At 44.9% G+C, this 24197-nt stretch overlaps 1 protein-coding gene across 1 annotated transcript in view; it reads right to left on the bottom strand.

The window, feature by feature from the left end:
* Positions 1–24197, bottom strand: part of EVC2 (EvC ciliary complex subunit 2) — a 217041-nt gene that overhangs the window by 71042 nt on the left and 121802 nt on the right. The window contains exons 14-15 of the mRNA XM_038744853.1: positions 19864–20324; positions 12108–12312 (exon numbers count right to left, since the gene is read on the bottom strand). Coding sequence (XP_038600781.1) covers positions 12108–12312; positions 19864–20324 — 666 coding nt within the window. The remainder of the gene's footprint in view (positions 1–12107; positions 12313–19863; positions 20325–24197) is intronic.

Here is a 24197-nt window from a genome sequence, read left to right as displayed (position 1 = left end):
GTTCTAACCACTGGACTAGACAGAGTGGCCTCATGTATAGAGCACGGGCTCAGGAGTCAGAGGGACTCTCGCTCCTTGACCTGTCTGCTATTTGACCTTGGGCAAGTCACTTATAATAATAATGCTAATAATGGCATTTATTAAGCGTTTACTATCCTCTCTTTCCCTGCACCCAATTCATCCCTCTTCTGCATCGCCTACGAACGTGGGACTCTACCCCCTTAATAATAATAATGATGGCATTTATTAAGCACTTACTATGTGCAAAGCACTGTTCTAAGCGCTGGGGAGGTTACAAGGAGATCAGGTTGTCCCACGGGGGGCTCACAATCTTCATCCCCATTTTACGGATGAGGTAACTGAGGCCCAGAGAAGTTAAGTGACTTGCCAAAGTCACACAGCTGACAATTGGCAGAGCCGGAATTCAAACCCATTACTTCTGACTCCAAAGCCCGTGCTCTTTCCACTGAGCAACGCTGCTTCTCCAGGCCTCAGTTACCTCATCTGTAAAATGGGGATTGAGAATGTGAGCCCCATGTGGGACAAGGACTGTGTCCAATCCAATTTGCTAGCATCCACTCCAGTGTTTCATACAGTGCCTGGCACATAGTAAGCGCTTAACAAATATTCATTCATTCATTCAATCGTATTTATTGAGCGCTTACTGTGTGCAGAGCACTGTACTAAGCGCTTGGGAAGTACAAGTTGGTAACGTAAAGAGATGGTCCCTACCCAACAATGGGCTCACAGTCTAGACGGCTAGAAATACTACAGTACTACAATAATTATTATTATTATAATGAATAATAATCATTGTCATCAGAAAAGATACAGACCCAGTGCCACTGGGACTCACAGTCAAGTAGGAGGGAGAACTGGTATTGAATCCCCATTTTGCAGTTGAGGAAACTGAGGCAAAGGGAAAACAAGTGACTTGTTCAAGGTCCCACAGCAGGCAAGTGGCAGAGCTGGGATTAGAATCCAGGTCTTCAGGCTCCCAGGACCATGCTTTATCCACTAGGCTACATTCCTTTCCAGCCTTTGTCCCAGACTAGAGCTCCCTCTCAACAAAATCCACCAGACCACCGATTTACCCATTTTCAAAGCCCTCCTAAAACCCCCACCTCCTCCATGAAGGCTTCTGGGCTGAATCCACAACGCCCGTCACCATCATCCAAAACCACCCTAGCACTAGTAGACTTCATTCCTACCCTCAGCCCTTAGGTAACGATGAATATTTGGATTCATATATATATGTATATACCTGTATATATGTATATATGTTTGTACATATTTATTACTCTATTTATTTATTTATTTTGCTTGTACATATCTATTCTATTTATTTTATTTTGTTAGTATGTTTGGTTTTGTTCTCTGTCTCCCCCTTTTAGACTGTGAGCCCGCTGTTGGGTGGGGACTGTCTCTATATGTTGCCAACTTGTACTTCCCAAGCACTTAGTACAGTGCTCTGCACACAGTAAGCGCTCAATAAATACGATTGATTGATTGATTGATTCAGTGATATATTCAGCTATCTCCCCTTCTTATGCATGCTTCACAACATTACTAAAATCCGCCCTTTCCTTTCATTCATTCATTCAATCGTATTTATTGAGCGCTTACTGTGTGCAGAGCACTGTACTAAGCTCTTGGGAAGTACAAGTTTGCAGCATATAGAGACGGTCCCTACCCAACAGAGGGCTCACAGTCTAGAAGGGGGAGACAGACAACAAGACAAAACATATAAACCAAATAAAATAAATAGAATAAATATGTACAAGTAAAATAAATAGAGTAATAAATCTGTACAAACATATATACAGGTGCTGTGGGGAGGGGAAGAAGGTAAGGCGGGGGGGATGGGGAGGGAGAGTCGGGGGAGAGGAAGGAGGGGGCTCAGTCTGGGAAGGCCTCCTGAAGGAGGTGAGCTCTCAGTAGGGCTTTGAAGGGAGCCCAAACTCTCCATCCAGACTGCTACCATGATGATCCAGGCAATTCTCCTATCCTGCCTCCTCACTAACCTCCCTGCCTCCTGTCTCTCCCTACTCCAGTCCACATTTCACTCCGCTTCCCGGATCGTTTTTCCACAGAAATGTTCAGTCCATGTTTCCCCACTCCTCAAGAACCTCCAGTGGTTGCTTATGCACCTCCCATTAAACAGGAACTCCTCACCAATGGCCTTAAAGCACTCAGTCACCTTGCCGCCTCCTACCTCTATGTGTTGCCAACTTGTACTTCCCAAGCGCTTAGTCCAGTGCTCTGCACACAGTAAGAGCTCAATAAATGCAACTGAATCTAGACTGTGAGCCCGCTGTTCGGTAGGGACCGTCTCTAGATGTTGCCAGCTTGTACTTCCCAAGCGCTTAGTCCAGTGCTCTGCACTCAGTGAGCACTCAATAAATACGATTGATTGATTGATTGACTGAATGAATGAATGGTGTTCTGAACCCAAAGGTCGGAGGCGACAGGTGCCTGTGCCTGTGCCCCTAGGCCATTCCAGCTTCCGGCCTCAGTCTATCAAATTCCAGCTCTGCCACTTGTCAGCTGTGCGACTTTGGGCAAGTCACTTCACTTCGCTGGGCCTCAGTTCCCTCATCTGGAAAATGGGGATGAAGACTGTGAGTCCCACGTGGGACAACCTGATGACCTTGTATCTCCCCCAGTGCTTAGAACAGTGCTTTGCACATAGTAAGCGCTTAACAAATACCATTATTATTATTATTATTATTATTATTACCTCACCTCCCTGATTTCCTACTAAATCCCAGCTCATACTCTTCGCTCCTCCAATGTCAACCTATTTACTGAACCGCAACCTCTTCTACCTGGCACTCAGCCCCTTTCTCCCGTCCTGCCTCTGGCAGGGAATTTCCTCCCCCTTCACATACACCAAACCACCATTCTCCTCACCTTCAAAGCCCTATTAGGGTCACATCTCCTCCGAGAGGCCTTCCCCAATTAAGTCCTCTTTTCCCCAGCTCCCTCTCCCTTCTGCGCCGTCTAGTTACTTGGATCTATGACCTTTGAACATTTGCTATTTTCCCCATCCTCAACCTGTGTACATATCCGTGTACATATATGCACCTGTGTACATATCCTCAAATTATATATTATGAAGTATTTGTTGGTATCAACGTCAGTCTCCCCATCTAGGCTGTGAACCTGTTGTGGGCAGGGAACGTGTCTGTCATCTCTCTTGTACTATGTCCAGGAGCTTGGCATAGTAGACTGTGAGCCCACTGTTGGGGACCGTCTCTATATGTTGCCAACTTGTACTTCCCAAGCATTTAGTACAGTGCTCTGCGCACAGTAAGCGCTCAATAAATACAATTGATTGATTGATTGATAGTAGGCGCCCAATAGATACCACTGATTGACTGAAGCATGTCTTCCCCTTTTCACTTCATTCTCCTCAAGTAAAGAACTTTAACCATTTTTGGTATACCCCTTAAGGCCCTAAGGGTACTCTGCGTCTAGCAGTTGCTCAAAAGAATCCTCTTTGTGCTAATGATGTCCCTTATCAGCCACTAGATTTGACAGGACAGGACGTGGCTTTTTTAAAGTATCTACATTGCTTCATCTCCACTGGTTCCCAAAGCCAAAAGAAAAAAAAAACGAACAAGTGCGAGACTCATTTTGAAATCACACTGTTTCCCAGATGCCGGGTGCGAATCACAAATGAACCATGGTAATATTATGCAGCATCCTACTGTGTAATCAAATTATTGTTGACCTTTGGACTGCATCTTGAGAATACCAAGTAGGCGCAATGCATTCCCAGAAAGACATCTGCTACTCCGTAAGGGCAGGCCGACTCATTTTCCTTAGGAAACAGGAGCCCTCGAAAAGCTTTATACTTGGGATGTGAGTTCATCCTTAACATGATTAGCCTAATTTAGCTCTCAAACCAAGCAAACAGGAGGCGGCGAAATTAGAAATATTTCAGTTGAGTCTGTACTAAACCGACGAGGCTGTTATTAAGGAATCTCTTCTGTAACTGCAACTCTGGGAGGAAACACCGCACGCTGACTCTGAATCAGAGAAGCTTCTCTCATGTGGACGAGAAGAAGTTGGGAGAGCAGAGGAAAAGGGCAGGAGAGACATTCGTTTGATCCCTGCTCTCCTCGAGAACACATCAATCAGTCAATGATACTTATTGAGACACTACTGGGTGTGGAGCACTGTACTTGGCACTTAGGATAAAATAAGTGTGATCTAGCGGAAGGAGCATAGGCTCGGGAGTCCGAAGAGCTGAGTTCTAATTCTGGCTCCGCCATTTGTCTTCTGTGTGATCTTGGGCAAGTCACTTCACTTCTCTGGGCCTAAGTAACCTCATCTGTAAAATGGGGATCGAATGCCTGTCCTCCCTCCTACTTTGACTGCATCCGACCTAAAAAGCAGCGTGGTTTAATGGAAAGATCCCGGGCTCAGGAGTCGGAGGTTGTGGGTTCTAATCCCAGCTCTGCCACTTGTCAGCTGTGTGGCTTTGGGCAAGTCACTTAACTTCTCTATACCTCACTTATCTCATCTATAAAATGGGGATTAAGACCGGGAGCCCTGCGTGGGACAACCTGATTACCTTGTATCTTCCCCAGTGCTTAGGACAGTGCTTGGCACATAGTAAGTGCTTAACAAGTATTATTAGTAGTAGTATTATTATTACCCCAGAGCTTGGAACAGTCCTTGGTACATAGTAAGCACTTAAAAAGTACAATTATTACTACAATATTCGGAGTTGGTAGACATAATCCATGCCCACAAACACGGACATTCCAAGAAATTACAAACAGAGCAAACGGATATATAAGGAAGTGCTGTGGGACTAGTGGAGTGGGGGGGAATATCAAGGTCTTAGTGGGTACAGATAAAAGTGCATAGGCGAATAGGGGAAATGAAGGGTTAGTTGGAGAACGCCTCTTGGAGGACATGTGATTTTAATAATGATGATGGTAGTTGTTAAGTGCTCACTATGTGCCAAGCACACAGAAGCAGCGTGAAGCATAGAGATGCACAGAGAAGCAACGTGGCTCAGTGGAAAGAGCCTGGGCTTTGGAGTCAGAGGTCAAGGGTTCGAATTCCGGCTCCACCGTCAGCTGAGTGACTTTGGGCAAGTCACTTAACTTCTCTGGGCCTCAGTTACCTCATCTGTAAAATGGGGATTAAGACGGTGAGCCCCCCGTGGGACAACCTGATCAACTTGTAACCTCCCCAGCGCTTAGAACAGTGCTTTGCACATAGTAAGCGCTTAATAAATGCCATTATAAAAAAAAAGCACTGTTCTAAGCGCTGGAGCACTGTAGGCTTCAATGGTGGGGAGAGTGGCGGTCTGTCGGATATGAAGGGAGATCACGATCCAGGCAAGGAGGAGGACGTGACAAGGGGTCAGCGGTGAGATAGATCAGATCAAGGCTGTAACTCATCCCCTAGACTGTAAGCTCGTGGCGGGCAGGGAACACGTCCATCGCCACAGCCTAGAGGTTAGAGCAGAGGCCTGGGAGTCAGAAAGACCTGGGTTCAAATCCCGGCTCCGCCACTTGCCTGCTGTGTGACCTCAGATAAGTCACTTCTCTGTGCCTCAGTTACACTCTGCTGCAAACTGGGGATTAAGACTGTGAGCCCCATGTGGGACAGGGGCTGTGTCCAACCTGATTAGCTTGTACCTACGCCAGCGCTTAGAACAGTGCTTGACACATACTAGGCACTTAACAAATACCATCGTTATGATTATTACTCTGCCAAGAGCCTAATACACTGCTCTGCAAACAGGAAGAGCTCAATGAATTGACCTACTGAGATTGAAGTACATTGAGTGGGTTAGAGAAGCAACATCTGCAGGCTGGATTGGAGTAGGACACAAACAAGGTAGGATAAGGTAAGGCCTCCAAAAGGCCTTCCCTAAGCCCTCCTTTCCTTTTCTCCCATTCCCTTCTGCGTCGTTCTGACTTGCTCCCTTTCTTTACCCTCCTTCCTAACCCCACAGCACTTATTCTATATCTATCATTTATTTATTTCTATGAATGCCTGTCTCCTCCTCTAGATGGTAAGCTCGTTGTTGGACAGGGAATGTGTCTGTTTACTGTTATATTGTATTCTCCAAAGCACTTAGTACAGGGCTTTACACACAGTATGCGCTCAAGAAATACAACTGAATGAATGCCCTGCTGAGAGCTCACCTACTCCAGGAGGCCTTCCCAGACTGAGCCCCCCCTTTTCCTCTCTTCTTCCTCCCCTCCCCATCACCCCCACTCCCTCCCCATCGCCCTACTCCCTTCCCCTCCCCACAGCACTTGTGTATATTTGTACACATTTATTACTCTATTCATTTTATTAATGTTTCATATATAGCTATAACTCTATCTATTCTGATGGAACTGACACCTGCTCAATTGTTTTGTTTTGTGTCTGCCTCCCCCTTCTAGACTGTGAGTCTGTTGCTGGGTAGGGACTGTCTTTATATGTTGCCAGTTTGTACTTCCCAAGCGCTCAGTCCAGTGCTCTGCACACAGTAAGCACTCAATAAATATAATTGAGTGAATGAACGAATGAATGAGAGGAAGAGCTGACCAATTTTCCTCAAGTCATGGTTCAGGACTTTCTGTTTGAAGCAGAAATGGAAGGGCAATTGTTGGAGGTTTCTGAGGAGTGTGGAGATGTGGACTGAGCATTTTTTGTAGAAAGATGATCCGGGCAACAGAGTGAAGTATAGAGAGGAGGCAGGGGGGACAGCAAGGCCAAACAAAAACTCCTCACTCTCGGCTTCAAGGCTGTCCATCCCCTCGCCCCCTCCTACCTCACCTCCTTTCTGTCCTCCTCCAGCCCAGCCCGCACCCTCCGCTCCTCTGCTGCCACTAACCTCCTCACTGGGCCTCGTTCTCACCTGTCCCACCGTCGATCCCGGCCCACGTCCTACCTCTGGCCTGGAATGCCCTCCCTCCTCACATCCGCCAAACTAGCACATTTCCCCCCTTCAAAGCCCTACTGAAGGCTCCCTTCCTCCAAGAGGCCTTCCCAGACTGAGCCCCCCTTTTCCTCAGCTCCTCCTCCCCTCCCCATCACCCCGACTCCCTCCCTCTACTCTACCCCCATCTCCCTGCCCCAAGACACTTGTTTATATATGTATATATCCACAATTCTATTTAATTATATTGATGCCTGTTTACCTGTCTAGATGGGTACATACTTATAATTCTATTCATTTCTACTGATGCCTGTTTACTTGTTTTAATGTCGGCCTCCCCGCTTCTAGACCGTAAACTCGGTGTGGGGAGGGACTATCTCTCTTCATTGCTCAACTGTATTTTCCAAGTGCTAAGGACAGTGCTCTGCACACAGTAAGCGCTCAATAAATACAATTAAATGAATGAATGAATGAGGATGATGCAGTATAGAAGGCGGATACACCAAGCATTTGGCTCAGCATGGTAGCTGTTTGGGAGGAGAGGAAGGGGAGGATTCTAGAGAGGTTCAGGAGGAAGAAACAACAGGATTCGCAAGGTGCAGGTTGAATGACGGAGTTGAGTCAAGGGAAATGCCAAGGTTAGGGGCTTTTTCAGGATAAGCGCAGAGGTGGTTGCAGTAGTAGTTGTAATAGTAGTAGCATTTACTATTTACTATTCAATTAATTTTGTTAATGATATGCATCTAGCTTTACTTCTATTTATTCTGATGACTTGACGCCTATCCACATGTTTTGTTTTACTGTCTGTCTCCCCCTTCTAGACTGTGAGCCAGTTGTTGGGTTGGGACCGTCTCTGTATGTTGCCAACTTGTACTTTCCAAGCGCTTAGTACAGTGCTCTGCAGACAGTAAGCACTCAATAAATACGACTGAATGAATGAATCGTGTTCACGCAATACCAAGCCATGCTCTAAGGATAAAATATGAGCTCTTGGTATTTACTCCATATTTAGCCCCAAGGCTCATACGTGCATATCCTTATACTCTGTCATTCACCCTATCAAATTCATTTTAATGTCTGCCTCCCCATCTAGCCTCTAAGACCCTTGTGAAAATGGATTATTAAAGAAGCTGCGTGGCCTAGTGGAAAGAGCCCGGGCTTGGGAGTGAGGTCATGGGTTCTAATCCCAGCTCCGCCACTTATCAGCTGTATAACTTTCAGCAAGTCACTTCACTTCTCTGTGTCTCAGTTACTTCATCTGTAAAGCGGGGATTAAGACTGTGAGCTCCACGTGGGACAACCTGATAACCCTGTACCTCTCCTTGCTATTAGAACAGTTCTTGGCACATAGTAAGCGCTTAATAAATACCAACATTATTATATCTACCAACACTATCGTCTTTTACTCTTCCAAGCACTTAAAACAGTGCTCGTCACAGAGTAAACCCTCAACAAAGGGCGTGGCTAGAGCACAGGCCTGGAGTGTCCGAAGGCCATGGGTTCTAATCCCGGCTCTGCCACGTATCAGCTGTGTGACCTTGGGCAAGTCATTTCACTTCTCTGGGCCTCGGTTATCTCATCTGTAAAACAGGGATTAAGAGCATGAGGCCAATGTGGGACGGACTGTGTCCAACCTGACTAACTTGTGTCTACCCCACTTAGAACAGTGCTTGACACATAATAAGTGCTTAATGAGAACCATACTTCTTATTATTAACAAATACCACTAATGGATTGATAGATAAGTGACACAGTCTCTGCCCATAAGGAGTTTACTATCCAGCAGGGGGATGGGCATAATGATACTTAGGAAGGGAGTAAATAAAATTATTTAATTGAACATAGGTGTATATGGAGAAGCAGCATGGCTCACTGGAAAGAGCATGGGCTTTGGAGTCAGAGTTCATGGGTTCAAATCCCGGCTCCGCCAATTGTCAGCTGTGTGACTTTGGGTAAGTCACTTAACTTCTCTGGGCCTCAGTTACCTCATCTGTAAAATGGGGGTTAAGACTGTGAGCCCCACGTGGGACAACATGATCACCTTGTAACTTCCCCAAGCACTTAGAACAGTGCTTTGCACATAGTAAGCTCTTAATAAATGCCATCATTATTATTATTATTATTATTACATATATTTCCTCTGTTCCCTCTCCGTTCTGCACCACACTTGCACTTGGATTTGTACCCTTTATTCACCCAATCCTCAGGCGGCCCACAGCACTTACGTTCCTATCCCTATTTAATTTATTTATATTAATGTTTGTCTCCCCTTATAGACCACAAACTCACTGTGGGCAGGGAACGCTCTTGCCAACTCTGTTGCACTGCATTCTCCTTAGCATGTAGTAGAGTGCTTTGCACACAGAAAGCACTCAATCCATATGATCGATTGACAAATGTTGAGAATTGCTGCAAGTACTTAAATGCCGAGACTCTCTGAAGTTAGAACAGGGATGAAGTCAAGTCAGGGCAGGATTCGTGGTTAAATTCAAGGTTTGTTTTAAAAAGGAGCGAAGCCAACAACTACACACGTTAGCAGGTTAGCTCTCAAGTGGCACTATGTGGACAAAGAGTTAGTAAGTTAGTTAGTAAGTTATATACCTGTATATATATATATATATATATATATATATATATATATATATATGTTTGTACATATTTATTACTCTATTTATTTATTTATTTATCTTACTTGTACATATCTATTCTATTTATTTTATTTTGTTAGTATGTTTGGTTTTGTTCTCTGTCTCCCCCTTCTACAGTGTGAGCCCACTGTTGGGTAGGGACTGTCTCTATATGTTGCCAACTTGTACTTCCCAAGCGCTTAGTACAGTGCTCTGCACACAGTAAGCGCTCAATAAATACGATTGATTGATTGATTGATTGATTAAGGGAAGCAGCATGATGTAGTGGATAGATCATGGGCCTCAGAGTCAGAAGGTCATGGGTTCTAATCCCGGCTCCGCCACCTGTCTGTTGTGTGACCTTAGGCAAGTCACTCATTCATTCATTCAATTGTATTTATTGAGAGCTCAGTGTGTACAGAGCACTGTACTAAGTGCTTGGGAAGTACAAGTTGGCAACATATAGAGATGGTCGCTGCCCAACAATGGGCTCACAGTCTAGAAGGGGGAGACAGACAACAAACAAAACATGTGGACAGGTGTCAAGTCATCAGAATAAATAGAAATAAAGCTAGATGCACATCATTAACAAAATAGAATAGTAAATAAGTACAAGTAATATAAATAGAGTAATCAATCTGTACAAACATATACACAGCAGCGTGGCTCAGTGGAAAGAGCCCGGGCTTTGGAGTCAGAGGTCATGGGTTCGAATCCCGGCTTTGCCACTTGTCTGCTGTGTGACCTTGGGCAAGTCACTTAACTTCTCTGAGCCTCAGTTACCTCATCTGTAAAATGGGGATTAAGACTGTGAGCCCCCACGTGGGACAACCTGATCACCTTGTATCCCCCCCAGTGCTTAGAACAGTGCTTTGCACACAGTAAGCACTTAACAAATGCCATTATTATTATATACAGGTGTTGTGGGGAGGGGAAGGAGGTAGGGTGGGGGGATGGGGAGGAGGAGAGGAACAAGGGGGAGCTTCACTTCTCTGTGCCTCAGTTACCTCATCTGTAGAATGGGGATTGAAACTATGACCCCCAATTGGGACAGGGACTGTGTTCACCCCAATTTGCTTATATCCACCCCAGTGCTTAATACAGTGCCCGGCATAAAGTGCTTTACAAATATCAGATTTATTATTAATTCATATTATTAGCAGTAGTAATATTATACCTACTATCAGCAGCAGTATTTATTAAGCACTTACTAAGTGTAAAGCATTGTACTAAGCGCTGGGAAAGAAAGTGAATGTGATCCACTTGAGAAGCAGCGTGGCTTAGTGGAAAGAGCCCAGGCTTTGGAGTCAGAGGTCATGGGTTCAAATCCCGGCTCTGCCAACTGTCAGCTGGGTGACTTTGGGCAAGTCACTTAACTTCTCTGTGCCTCAATTCCCTCATCTGTAAAATGGGGATTAAGACTGTGAGCCCCTCGTGGGACAACCTGATCACCTCGTAACCTCCTCAGTGCTTAGAACAGTGTTTTGCACATAGTAAGTGCTTAATAAATGCCATCATTATTAGTATGATTATTATCCAGAGATGGTCCTTGGCCCCCAAAGGGATGATAATCTAAGAATTAGGGTAGGCGGAGTAGAAAGAAGGGCTGGAGATAGGCCCTCATGTAAAGAAGGGAAGCAGTGTGGCCGAGTGGATAGAGCCTGGGCCTAAGAGTCGGAAGGACCTGGGTTCTAATCCCAGCTCCGCCACTTGTCTGCTGTGTGACCTTGGCCAAGTTACTTCACTTCTCTGGGCCCTCAGTTCCCTCATCTGTAAAATGGGGATGAAGACCGCGTGACCCATGTGGGATAGGGACTGTGTCCAACCCAATTATCGTGCATCTACCCCGGCACTTAGAACGGGTGCTGGATACATAGTAAGCACATAATAGATACCATTAGTAGTAGTAGCAGTTGTATTCTATTTCATTCATTCAATCGTACTTATTGAGCGCTTACTGTATGCAGAGCACTGTACTAAGTGCTTGGGAAGTACAAGTTGGCAATGTATAGAGACGGTCCCTACCCAACAGTGGGCTCACAGTCTAGAAGGGGGAGACAGAGAACAGAACAAAACATAATAAAATAAATAGAATATGTACAAATAAAATAAATAAATGGAGTAATAAATATATACAAACATATATACATATATATATATAGGTGCTGTGGGGAGGGGAAGGAGGTAAGGCGGGAGGATGGGGAGGGAGAGGAGGGGGAGAGGAAGGAGGGGGCTCAGTCTGGGAAGGCCTCTTGGAGGAGACCTTCAACTTGTACTTCCCAAGCACTTAGTACAGTGCTCTGCACACAGTAAGCGCTCAATAAATACGATTGATGATGATGATGAGGTGAGCTCTCAGTAGGGCTTTGAAGGGAGGATGATTTTGACACCTGTCTACATGTTTTGTTTTGTTGTCTGTCTCCCCCTTCTAGACTCTGAGCCCGTTGTTGGGTAGGGGCCGTCTCTATATATTGCCGACTTGTACTTCCCAAGCGCCTAGTACAGTGCTCTGCACACAGTAAGCGCTCAATAAATACGACTGAATGAATGAATGGATGAATTATTAAGACAAAGCTTACCTGTACTTCAGGTACGGATAAGGCCTGATTCAATTTGAGCAGTTCGGCTTCGATCCAGTCCGACTGAAAGTTCTGAAGTAACACCCTAGTTCTTATCTTGGGCAAGGCCAAACTGCTATCCAGCTGAGAAAAGCAGCAGTGAAACTCCTGTTTCATTTTATGTAACTGCTCTTCAGATAATGAAAGGGGTAAACAGAGAAGTTTCCTGGAAAAACAAACCAAAGCAGGTTTTCTCAGTAAATAAGTACAAATTTTTAGAAAGAAAAACAACATGAGTCACAATGAACGTTAACAGGAGGGAGGTCAATAAAAAAAGGTGATTTTATCTTCAAGCTAGGTACCCTAGAAGACCATTGTTATTTTTAATTCAATACGGTATCTGCCCGCCAATTCCAGCTGGAATAGCCACGTAGGGTAGACGATTTTGAAGAAAATGTCTTCAGAACCTAACAACTAAACATTGAGTTCAGGTGGGCAGTCCACGCATGCAAGGGTGAGGGACACACACAACTTTCTGGGAAGAGTTCTGAATCACGAATCGTGTGATACTTTAAAATCGGCAAATTGCACTGATGACTCTTTATTGGCAATCTCTTGTACTTCCCAAGCGCTTAGTACAGTGCTCTGCACACAGTAAGCGCTCAATAAATACGATTGAATGAATGAATCTCTCTTGCTGGCTTTTCTCTGCCTCCCACTCCATAATTGTGGGGGACCTCAAGGCTCAGTTCTAAGTCCCCTTCGACTTTACACCCAATCCCTTGAGAATTCATTCGTGGCTTAGTAGAAAGAGCATGGGCTTTGGAGTCCGAGGCTGTGGGTTCTAAAACCAGCTCCACCACTGCTCTGCTGTGTGACCCTGGGTAAGCCACTTAACTTCTCTGTGTCTCAATTGTCCCATCTGTGAAACGGGGATTAAGACTGTAAGCCCCACATGGGACAATCTGATGACTTTGTATCTACCCCATCACTTAGAACTGTGCTTGGCGTATAGTAAGTGCTTAATAAATACTATTATTATTATTATTCAATGGCTTCAACTACCACCTCTACTTGGACGATGCCCAAATCTACTCTCCAGCCCTGAATTCTCTCCTTCTCTGCAGTCACACATTTCCTCCTACCTTCAAGACATCTCTACTTGGATGTCCCACTGAAAGCCAGACTTAATACGTCCAAAACAGTGTGGTATTTGTTAAGCGCTTACTATGTGTCAGGTACTACTCTACGCGCCGGGGTAAATGCAAGGTAATCGGGTTGGAAACAGTCCCTGTCCCATATGGGGCTCACAGTCGCAATCCGCATTTTACAGATGAGGGAACTCAGGCCCAGAGAACTGAAGTGACTTGCCCAAGGTCACATAGCAGGCACGTGAAGGAGCCGGGATTAGAACCCACGACCTCTGATTCCCAAGCCCGTGCTTCTATCCACTGAGCCATGCTCAGTATAAATCCACTGAGTCAGTACAATTTATACTGACCATGAAAATTCTTATTGCCCATTAAATTTTCAATAGAGATTAAACCATTAGGATAGTTCTCCATGAATGGAAAATACTATAGTATGAGCTTTCATCAGTATTAACCATTATTTACACTGACCATGAAAATTCTTATTGCCCATTGAATTTTTAATAGAGATTAACCAATTAGGAGAGTTCTCTGTGAATGAAAAATACAATAGGATGGGCTTCCGTCAATATTAATCTTTTCTCATCCAGGCTAAATAATGTGTGACCACTGTTCATCTTCACGACATAAAACAAAAATAATATTCATTCATTCATTCAATCGTATTTATTCAGCGCTTACTGTGTTCACAGCACTGTACTAAGCACTTGATATAATAATAACAATATTTACTAAGCACTTTCTATAGGCCAAGCACCATGTTAAGTGCTGGATTGACACAATATAATCCAATTGATTCCAGGTTTATCATTTTATTGAGAATTTTCCTGTCGAAACCTTCAGCTGTGGGCTGATTTTGATCAGAGAAAGCCTCATATTTCTTCCCAATCAGGTTGTTGCATTGCAGGAAAACAGCATGGCCTAGTGTTTGAAAAGAGCACCAGCCTGTAAGTCAGAAGATCTGTATATATGTACATATGTTTGTACATATTTATTACTCTATTTATTTTACTTGTACACATTTATTCTATTTATTAATATGCTTTGTTTTGTTATCTGTCTCCCCCTTCTAGACTGTGAGCCTGCTGTTGGGTAGGGATCGTCTCTATACGTTGCCAACTTGTACTTCCCAAGCGCTTAGTACAGTGCTCTGCACACAGTAAGCGCTCAATAAATACGATTGAATGAATGAATATTTATTACTCTATTTTACTTGTACATATTTATTCTATTTATTTTATTTTGTTGATGTTTTGTTTTATTGTCTGTCTCCCCCTTCTAGACTGTGAGCCCGCTGTTAGGTAGGGACCGTCTCTAAATGTTGCCAACTTGTACTTCCCAAGCGCTTAGTACAGTGCTCTGCACACAGTATGAGCTCAATAAATACGACTGAATGAATGAATGAATGAATGAATGAATGAATGAATGAATCTGGGTTCTAATCCCGGCTCAGCCACACGTCCGCTACGTGGAGCCTGGGCTTGGGAGTCAGAGGTCGTGGGTTCTAATCCCGATTCCGCCACTTGTCAGCTGTGTGACTTTGGGCAAGCCACTTAACTTCTCTGTGCCTCAGTTACCTCATCTGCAAATAGGTATTAAAGCTGTAAGCCCCACGTGGGACAACCTGATTACTCTGTATCAACCCTAGTGCTTAGAACAGTGCTTTTGAAGCGCTAACAACTACCATAATTATTATTATTATTATTCTCTGTGCCTCAGTTCCCTCATCTGTAAAATGGGCATTAAGATAATTATTATTATTATTCTCTGTACCTCAGTTATCTCATCTGTAAAATGGGCATTAAGACTCTGAGCCCTAAGTGGGACAACCTAATTACCTTGTATCTTCCCCAGTGCTTAGAACAGTGCTTGGCACATAGTAAGCGCTTAACAAGTACCATTATTATTATGAAGCAGCATGGCGAAATGGCTAGACCCCGGGCCTGAGAGTCAGAAGGCCTTGAGTTCTAATCCCGGCTTCACCATTTGTCTGCTGTGTGACCTTGGACAAGTCACTTCACTTCTCTGGGCCTCAGCTACCTCATCTGTAAAATGGGGTTTGACACTGTGAGCCCCATGTGGGACAGGGACTGTGTCCAAACCGGTTTGCTTGTATCCACCCCAGCGCTTAGTACAATGCCCTGCACATAGTAAGTGCCTAACAAATACCATTATAAGCACTTAGTACAGTGCTCTGCACACAGTAAACGCTCAATAAATCATCATCATCATCATCAATCGTATTTATTGAGCGCTTACTGTGTGCAGAGCACTGTACTAAGCGCTTGGGAAGTACAAGTTGGCAACATATAGAGACAGTCCCTTTAATATGACTGAATGAATGAATTAATTCTCTGGGTCTCAGTGTCTCCTCAGGAAAGTAGGAATTTTCATACCTGTTCTTTCTGCTATTTGGATTGTGCTCTCCATTGTAGGAAAAAGACTGGATCCAACCTGATAACTTCTACCTACTCCGATGCTTAGAAGAGTAAGCAGCGCGACTCAGGGGAAAGTGCACAGGTTTGGGAGTCAGAGGTCATGGGTTCTAATCCCGGCCCCGCCACTTGTCAGCTGTGTGACTTTGGGCAAGTCACTTCACTTCTCTGGGCCTCAGTTACCTCATCTGTAAAATGGGGATCAAGACTGTGAGCCCCACGTGGGACAACCTGATCACCCTGTATCCCCCCCCAGTGCTTAGAACAGTGCTTTGCACATAGTAAGTGCTTAATAATAATAATGATGATAATAATAATAATGATAACTGTGGTACTGGTGAAGCACTTACTATGTGCCAGGCACTGTCCTAAGCACTGGGGTGGATATAAGCAAGTTAGGTTGGTCACAGTCCCTGTCCCATGTAGGCCCAGAGAAGTGAAGCGACTTGCCCAAGGTCACACAGCTGACAAGTGGTGGAGCTGGAATTAGTGGAAAGAGCCTGGGCTTGGGATGCTATCATTATTATTATTATTATTATTATTATTATTATTATTATTATTATTATTATCATTATTCTTAATCCCAACTCCGCCACTTGTCTGCTGTGTGACCTTGGGCAAATCACTTCACTTCTCTGGGCCTCAGTTCCCTCATCTGTAAAATGGGGACGAAGACTGTGAGCTCCACGTGGGACAACCTATTTACTCTGTATCTACCCCAGCGCATAGAACAGTGCCTGGCACATAGTAAGTGTTTAACGACTACTGTTATTATTATTATTATTATTATTATTATTATTATTATTATTATTAAAACTCAGGTCCTTCTGATTTCCAGGCCCGTGCTCTTTCCACTAGGCCGTAGAGCTCTCCTACTCTAAACCGAGACAACAGGTTGGGCTATGAACTGTAACCGAGCGAGCCAGTCAGATGTGATGAGAAGCAGCGTGTCTCAGTGGAAAGAGCCCAGGCTTTGGAGTCAGAGGTCATGGGTTCAAATCCCGGCTCCACCACAAGTCTGCTGTGTGACTTTGGGCAAATCACTTAACTTCTCTGAGCCTCAGTTATCTCATCTGTAAAAATGGGGATTAAAACTGTAAGCCCCACGTGGGACAACTTGATCACACTGTATCCCCCCCCAGCGCTTAGAACAGTGCTTTGCACATAGTAAGCGCTTAATAAATGCCATGATTATTATTATTATTAGCACAGAAACGGCAGCAGAAGCGCTGAAATTTCTCCAACGGGTTCTCCCGTTCGCCCCGGGCAGACCCTCTGGAGCTTGACCGTTGGGATGCTCCGACCGTTTGGAGTCCTGAGACGCGTGTCTCCAGGAAAGCCATCCTGATTGAACGGCACTGATTGACTCGACGGGAGCCTGCACACCTCAATCAACTAAAAGCACTTCAGGAGGGGGAGAAAAGCTTCCCAAATGTCCGCAAACGGCACGGAAGCTTCTGGAATTACCTCCCAGCCCAGGGAATCGCAATTCTGAAGGGCCTGTGCTGGGCAGCAGCGGGACAGGAGAGAGTGGAGGGCAGAGACTCATTTACCGCGCGGAAGGAGGCAATGCTAAACCACTGCCGGATTTTTATAGAGAAAACTCTCTGGATCCACTACCGGAACGACTGTAGATGGAAGTGGGGCGTTCTGGGAGAGATGTGTCCGTGGCGTCGCCATGGGTCGGGCACAACTCGACAACATAAGACGAGACAAGACAACGCTGTGAGCCTGTTATTGGGTAGGGACCGTCTCTATATGTCGCCGACTTGTACTTCTCAAGCGCTTATTACAGTGCTCTGCACACAGTAAGCACTCAATAAATACATTTAAGACCACATTTTAAAAAGAACAGCTGGTTCTTTCTAAAACAGAAGGGGGTTGCCCCCTCACGAAACCCCAAGGCAAAGTGAACTCCAGATGAAGGGCTTCCTGTGTCCTAGGCCGACATGGACATCTCTGGGCCTCGATTTCCTCACGGGGAAATAGGGATAAGATTCCTCTTCCCCTCGTCCCCCTCTCCATCCCCCCCATCTTACCTCCTTCCCTTCCCCACAGCACCTGTATATATGTATATATGTTTGTACATATTTATCACTCTATTTATTTATTTATTTATTTTACTTGTACATATCTATTCTATTTATTTTATTTTGTTAGCATGCTTGGTTTTGTTCTCTGTCTCCCCCTTTTAGACTGTGAGCCCGCTGTTGGGTAGGGACTGTCTCTATATGTTGCCAACTTGTACTTCCCAAGCGCTTAGTACAGTGCTCTGCACACAATAAGTGCTCAATAAATACGATTGATGATGATGATGATGTCTACTCTCTCTGTCTCTTACTCTGAGATCCCCACGGGCTGGCTTCATCTGATTAGCTTCTGTTTTCCAATCACTTAGCCCAGAGTAAATGCTACATGATAATAATAAATATGGCATTTGCTAATAATAATAATAATAATGGTATTTGTCAAGCAGTTACTATGTGCCAAGCACTGCACTAAGTGCTGGGGAAGATACTTTACATGTTTTATCACCTGTCTACATGTTTTGTTTTGTTGTCTGTCTCCCCCTTCTAGACTGTGAGCCCGATGTTGGGTAGGGACAGTCTCTATATGTTGCTGACTTGTACTGCCCAAGCGCTCAATAAGTACGATTGAATGAATGAATGAATGAATAAATGAATGAATACGGGCAAATAAGTGCACAGTAAGTGCTCAATAAATAAGAATGAATGAATGAATGAATGAATGAATGAATGAATGAATGAATGAATGAATGAATGAATATGGGCAAATCAGGCTGGACACAGTCCTGGTTTCGTGTGGGGCTCAGGGTCTCAATTCTCATTTTACGGATGAGGCAACTGAGGCCTAAAGAAGTGAAGTGACTTGCCCAAGTTCACACCGCAGAAAAGTGTTGGAGTCAGAATTAGAACCGAGGTCCTAATAATAATAATAATAATAATAATAATAATGGCATTTGTTAAGCGCTTACTACGTGCAGAGCACTGTTCTAAGCGCTCGGGGGGGGATACAAGGTGATCAAGTTGTCTCACGTGGGGCTTACAGTCTTAATCCCCATTTTAAAGATGAGGGAACTGAGGCTCAGAAAAGTTAAGTGACTTGCCCAAGGTCACACAGCAGACACGTGGTGGAGTCGGTATTCGAACCCATGACCTCTGACTCCAAAGCCCGGGCTCTTTCCACTGAGCCACGCAATAATAATAATAATAACTGTTGTATTTGTTAAGCACTTACTACATTCCAGGCACTGTTCTAAGTGCTGGGGTAGATGCAAGGTAATCGGGTTGGACACATTCCCTGTCCCACATGGGGCACAAAGTCGTAATCCCCATTTCACAGATGAGGGAACTGAGGCACAGAGAAGTGGAGTGACTTGCCCCACGTCACACAACAGACAAGAGGCAGAGATGGGATAAGTCAGGTCCTTCTGATTTCCAGGCCCATTCTCTATGCCCTAGGCCACGCTGCTTGACACGATGATGAAGATAATAATAATAATAATGATGATGATGATGATGGCATTTATTAAGCACTTACTATGCGCAAAGCACTGTTCTAAGCGCTGGGGAGGTTACAAGGTGATCAGGTTGTCCCATGGGGGGCGCTCACAGTCTTAATCCCCATTTTACAGATGAGGTAACTGAGACACAGAGAAGAGAAGTGACTTGCCCAAAGTAACACAGCTGACAATTGGCAGAGTGGGGATTTGAACCCATGACCTCTGACTCTGAAACCCGTGTTCTTTCCACTGAGCCACGCTGATGATGATGATAGCATTTGTTAAGTGCTTACGGTGTGTCAAGCACTGTTCTAAGCACTGGGGCAGAGAGAGGGTTATCAGGTTGTCCCACACGGGACTCAGTCTTAATCCCCATTTCACAGATGAGGTAACTGAGGCACGGAGAATCAATCAATCAATCGTATTTACTGAGCGCTTACTGTGTGCAGAGCACTGTACTAAGCGCTTGGGAAGCGCAAGTTGGCAACACATAGAGATGGTCCCTACCCAACAGTGGGCTCACAGTCTAGAAGGGGACTTGCCCAATGTGATACAGCTAAGTAGTGGATTAGAATCCATAACCTCTGAGTTCTAGGCCCGTGCTCCATCCGCTAGGCCACGGCGTTCCTCCCGGCTCTTAACATCCCAGAGCCCGGCTAAATCCTTACGTGAAAACCAAGCGTTCCCGGTCCCTCAACTCCTTCTGCGCGGCGAGGCCGCTCTCCAACTCCTCCTTCAGCTTCTGCCCGGTTTTCCGGAGCGATTCCCGCGCGTCCCGGCCGGCGTCCCGCTCGGCCTGTTGGAGCTGCTCGGCGCGAAGGGCCAGCTCCCTGTCCTGCTCCTCCAGGAGCCGCTGCACAAAAAGGCGCGGCACGTCCAGCTTCCACAGCTCCTGGGCCAAGGCCCCGTGCCGGACGCGCCCCAGGTCTTCGACGGCCTTCTGGGTCAGGTTGTCCCTCAGCCCCTTCAGCTCCTCGGCGGCGGTGGCGTCCAGCCTGTCCATCGACCCCTCCGACGCTGCCTCGGAATCGCGGAGCAGCTCCTGCCACCGGCGAAGGTAAGGACCCACCTCCTTAGACGTCCTCGTCGCCTCGCCCAGAGAAAGCTGCTCCTTCTGGTGCTCCTTTCGCTTCGAAAAGAAAAGGCCGCGGGGTCAGATCAGAGGAAGCAGAGGAAGACTAGACTGTGAGCCCGCTGTTGGGGAGGGACCGTCTCTATACGTTGCCCACTTCTAATAATAATGATGATGGCATTTATTCGGCGCTTACTATGTGCCAAGCCCTGTTCAATCAATCAATCAATCAATCAATCGTATTTATTGAGCGCTTACTATGTGCAGAGCACTGTACTAAGCGCTTGGGAAGTACAAATTGGCAACACATAGAGACAGTCCCTAGCCAACAGTGGGCTCACAGTCTAAAAGGGGGAGACAGAGAACAGAACCAAACATACCAACAAAATAAAATAAATAGGATAGGAATGTACAAGTAAAATAAATAAATAAATAAATAAATAGAGTAATAAATATGTACAACCATATATACATATATACAGGTGCTGTGGGGAAGGGAAGGAGGTAAGATGGGGGGATGGAGAGGGGGACGAGGGGGAGCGCTGGGGAGTTACAAGGTGATCAGGTTGTCCCATGGGGGGCTCATAGTCTTAATCTCCATTTTACAGATGAAGGAATTGAGGCGCAGAGAAATTAAGTGACTTGCCCAAAGTCACCCAGCTGACAGTTGGTTAAGCCGGGATTTTTTTTTTAATGGCATTTATTAAGCACTTACTATGTGCCAAGCACCGTTCTAAGCACTGGGGAGGTACAAGGTGATCAGGTTGTCCCATGGGGGGCTCATAGTCTTTAATCTCCATTTTACAGATGAAGGAATTGAGGTGCAGAGAAATTAAGTGACTTGCCCAAAGTCACCCAGCTGACAGTTGGTTAAGCCGGGATTTTTTTTTAATGGCATTTATTAAGTGCTTACTATGTGCCAAGCACTGTTCTAAGCCCTGGGGAGGTACAAGGTGATCAGGTTGTCCCATGGGGGGGCTCATAGTCTTAATCCCCATTTTACAGATGAAGGAATTGAGGTGCAGAGAAATTAAGTGACTTGCCCAAAGTCACCCAGCTGACAGTTGGTTAAGCTGGGATTTTTTTTTTAATGGCATTTATTAAGCGCTTACTATGTGCCAAGCACCGTTCTAAGTGCTGGGGAGGTACAAGGTGATCAGGTTGTCCCATGGGGGGGGGCTCATAGTCTTAATCCCCATTTTACAGATGAAGGAATTGAGGCACAGAGAAGTGAAGTGACTTGCCCAAAGTCACCCAGCTGACAGTTGGTGAAGCCGGGACTTGAACCCATGACCTCTGACTCCCAAACCCGTGCTCTTTCCATTGAGCCATGCTGCTTCTCTAGGGAACTTGTACTTCCCAAGCGCTTAGTACAGTGCTCTGCACACAGTAAGCGCTCAATAAATACGATTGAATGAATGAAGAAGAAGATAAGAGAAGCAGCGTGGCTCAGAGTAAAGAGCCCGGGCTTGGGAGTCAGAAGGCAGGGGTTCTAATCCCGGTTCCGCCGCTTGTCAGCTGTGTGACTTTGGGCAACTTCTCTGTGCCTCAGTTACCTCATCTGTAAAATGGGGATGAAGACTGTGAGCCCCACGTGGGACAATTACTCTATTTTTATTTTACTTATTTTACTTATTACTCTATTTATTTATTTATTTATTTTGCTTGTACATATCTATGCTATTTATTTTATTTTGGTTAATATGTTTGGTTTTGTTCTCTGTCTCCCCCTTCTAGACCGTGAGCCCACTGTTGGGTAGGGACCGTCTCTAGAGGTTGCCAACTTGGACTTCCCAAGCACTTAGTACAGTGCTCTGCACACAGTAAGCGCTCAATAAATACGATTGATTGATTGACAACCTGATCACTTTGTAACCCCCCACCCCAAATCTTAGAACAGTGTGGCACATAGTAAGCACTTAACAAATACCATTGTTATTATTATTATCAAGAAATCAATCCACCAATCTGTCATACTTATTGAGCTATTTGGATGCTACTGATGCCTGTCTACTTGTTTTGTTTTGTTGTCTGTCTCCCCACTTCTAGACTGTGAGCCCGTTGTTGGGTAGGGACTGTCTCTATCTGTTGCTGAATTGTACTTTCCAAGCGCTTAGCACAGTGCTCTGCACACAGTAAGCGCTCAATAAATACGACAATGAGTGAATGAATGAATTGAGTGCTTACTGTGTGCACTGCGCTGTACAAAGCACTTGGGAGAGTACAGTACAAAAAATTAGTAGACACATTTCCCGCCCATACGGAGCTTACAGTCTAGAGGGATAGACAGGTAGTAATATGAATAAGATGATAATAATAATTGTTGCTATAACTGTTATTCCTCCCCCTCTCCATCCCCCCGCCTTACTTCCTTCCCTTCCCCACAGCACCTGTATATATGTATATATGGTTGTACATATTTACTACTCCATTTATTTATTTTACTTGTACATATCTACAGAGAACAAAACCAAACATACTAACAAAATAAAATAAATAGAATAGATATGTACAAGATAAATAAATAAATAAACAGAGTAATAAATATGCACAAACATACATACATATATACAAATATATATAATATGTTTGGTTTGGTTCTCTGTCTCCCCCTTCTAGACTGTGAGCCCACTGTTGGGTAGGGACCGTCTCTATATGTTGCCAACTTGTACTTCTCAAGCGCTTAGTACAGTGCTCTGCACACAGTAAGCACTCAATAAATACGATTGATTGATTGATTGATTATTTTGCTAGGCACATTATTACAGTGCTTGGCACATAGTAAGCGCTTAAGTATCATAATATTATCATTTTATTATTCTGGTACAAGTACCATCATAATATAATTATTTTATTATTCTGGAACTTAGGTGCTTATTATGTGCCAAGCATTGTAATATTAATAATTTTCTTGTTATGGTACTTGTTAAGCACTTACTATGTGCAAACCACTGTTCTAAGAACTGGGGTAGATACAAGTCAATCAGGTTGGGCACAGTTCCCGTCTCACGCGGGGCTCACGCTCTTAAACCCCATTTTGCAGATGGGGTAACTGAGGACCGGAGAAGTGAAGTGACTTGCCTAAGGTCACACAGCAGGCACGTGGTGGAGCCGAGATTAGAACCCAGGTCCTTCTGACTCCCAGGCTTGGGCACTAGCCCCTAAACCACTTGGGCTATCTGTGAGGTGCTTACTCTGGGCCAAATACTGACCCTCTAAGCACAGCAGAGATGATACAATCATTCATTCATTCATTCAATCATATTTATTGATCACAGTGTGTTTAGAGCACTGTACTAAGCGCTTGGGAAAGTACAAGTCGGCAACATATAGAGATGGTCCGACCCAACAATGGGCTCACGGTCTAGAAGAGGGAGACAGACAACAAAACAAAACACGTAGACAGGTGTCAAAACCGTCATTCATTCATTCAATCGTATTTATTGAGCGCTTACTGTGTGCAGAGCACTGTACTTAGCGCTTGGGAAGTACAAGTTGGCAACATATAGAGAGACAGTCCCTACCCAACAACGGGCTCACAGTCTAGAAGGGGGAGACAGAGAACAAAACAAAACATATTAACAAAATAAAATAAATAGAATAAATATGTACAAGTAAAATAAATACATAGAGTAATAAATACGTACAAACATGTATACTTCACATCGCTGCCCAGATCGTCTTTGTCCAGAAACGCTCTGGGCATGTTACTCCCCTCTCAAAAATCTCCAGTGGCTACCAATCGATCTGCGCATCAGGCAGAAACTCCTCACCCTGGGCTTCAAGGCTGTCCATCCATCCCCTCGCCCCCTCCTACCTCCCCTCCCTTCTCTCCTTCTCCAGCCCAGCCCGCACCCTCGGCTCCTCTGTTGCTAATCTCCTCACCGTACCTCGTTCTCACCTGTCCCGCCATCGACCCCCGGCCCACGT

The sequence above is a fragment of the Tachyglossus aculeatus genome, chromosome 4, assembly GCF_015852505.1.
Source record: "Tachyglossus aculeatus isolate mTacAcu1 chromosome 4, mTacAcu1.pri, whole genome shotgun sequence".
In the NCBI taxonomy this organism is placed as follows: domain Eukaryota; kingdom Metazoa; phylum Chordata; class Mammalia; order Monotremata; family Tachyglossidae; genus Tachyglossus; species Tachyglossus aculeatus.
The sequence above is the reverse complement of the archived record's forward strand: the minus strand, read 5'-3'. Positions and strand labels throughout refer to the sequence as shown.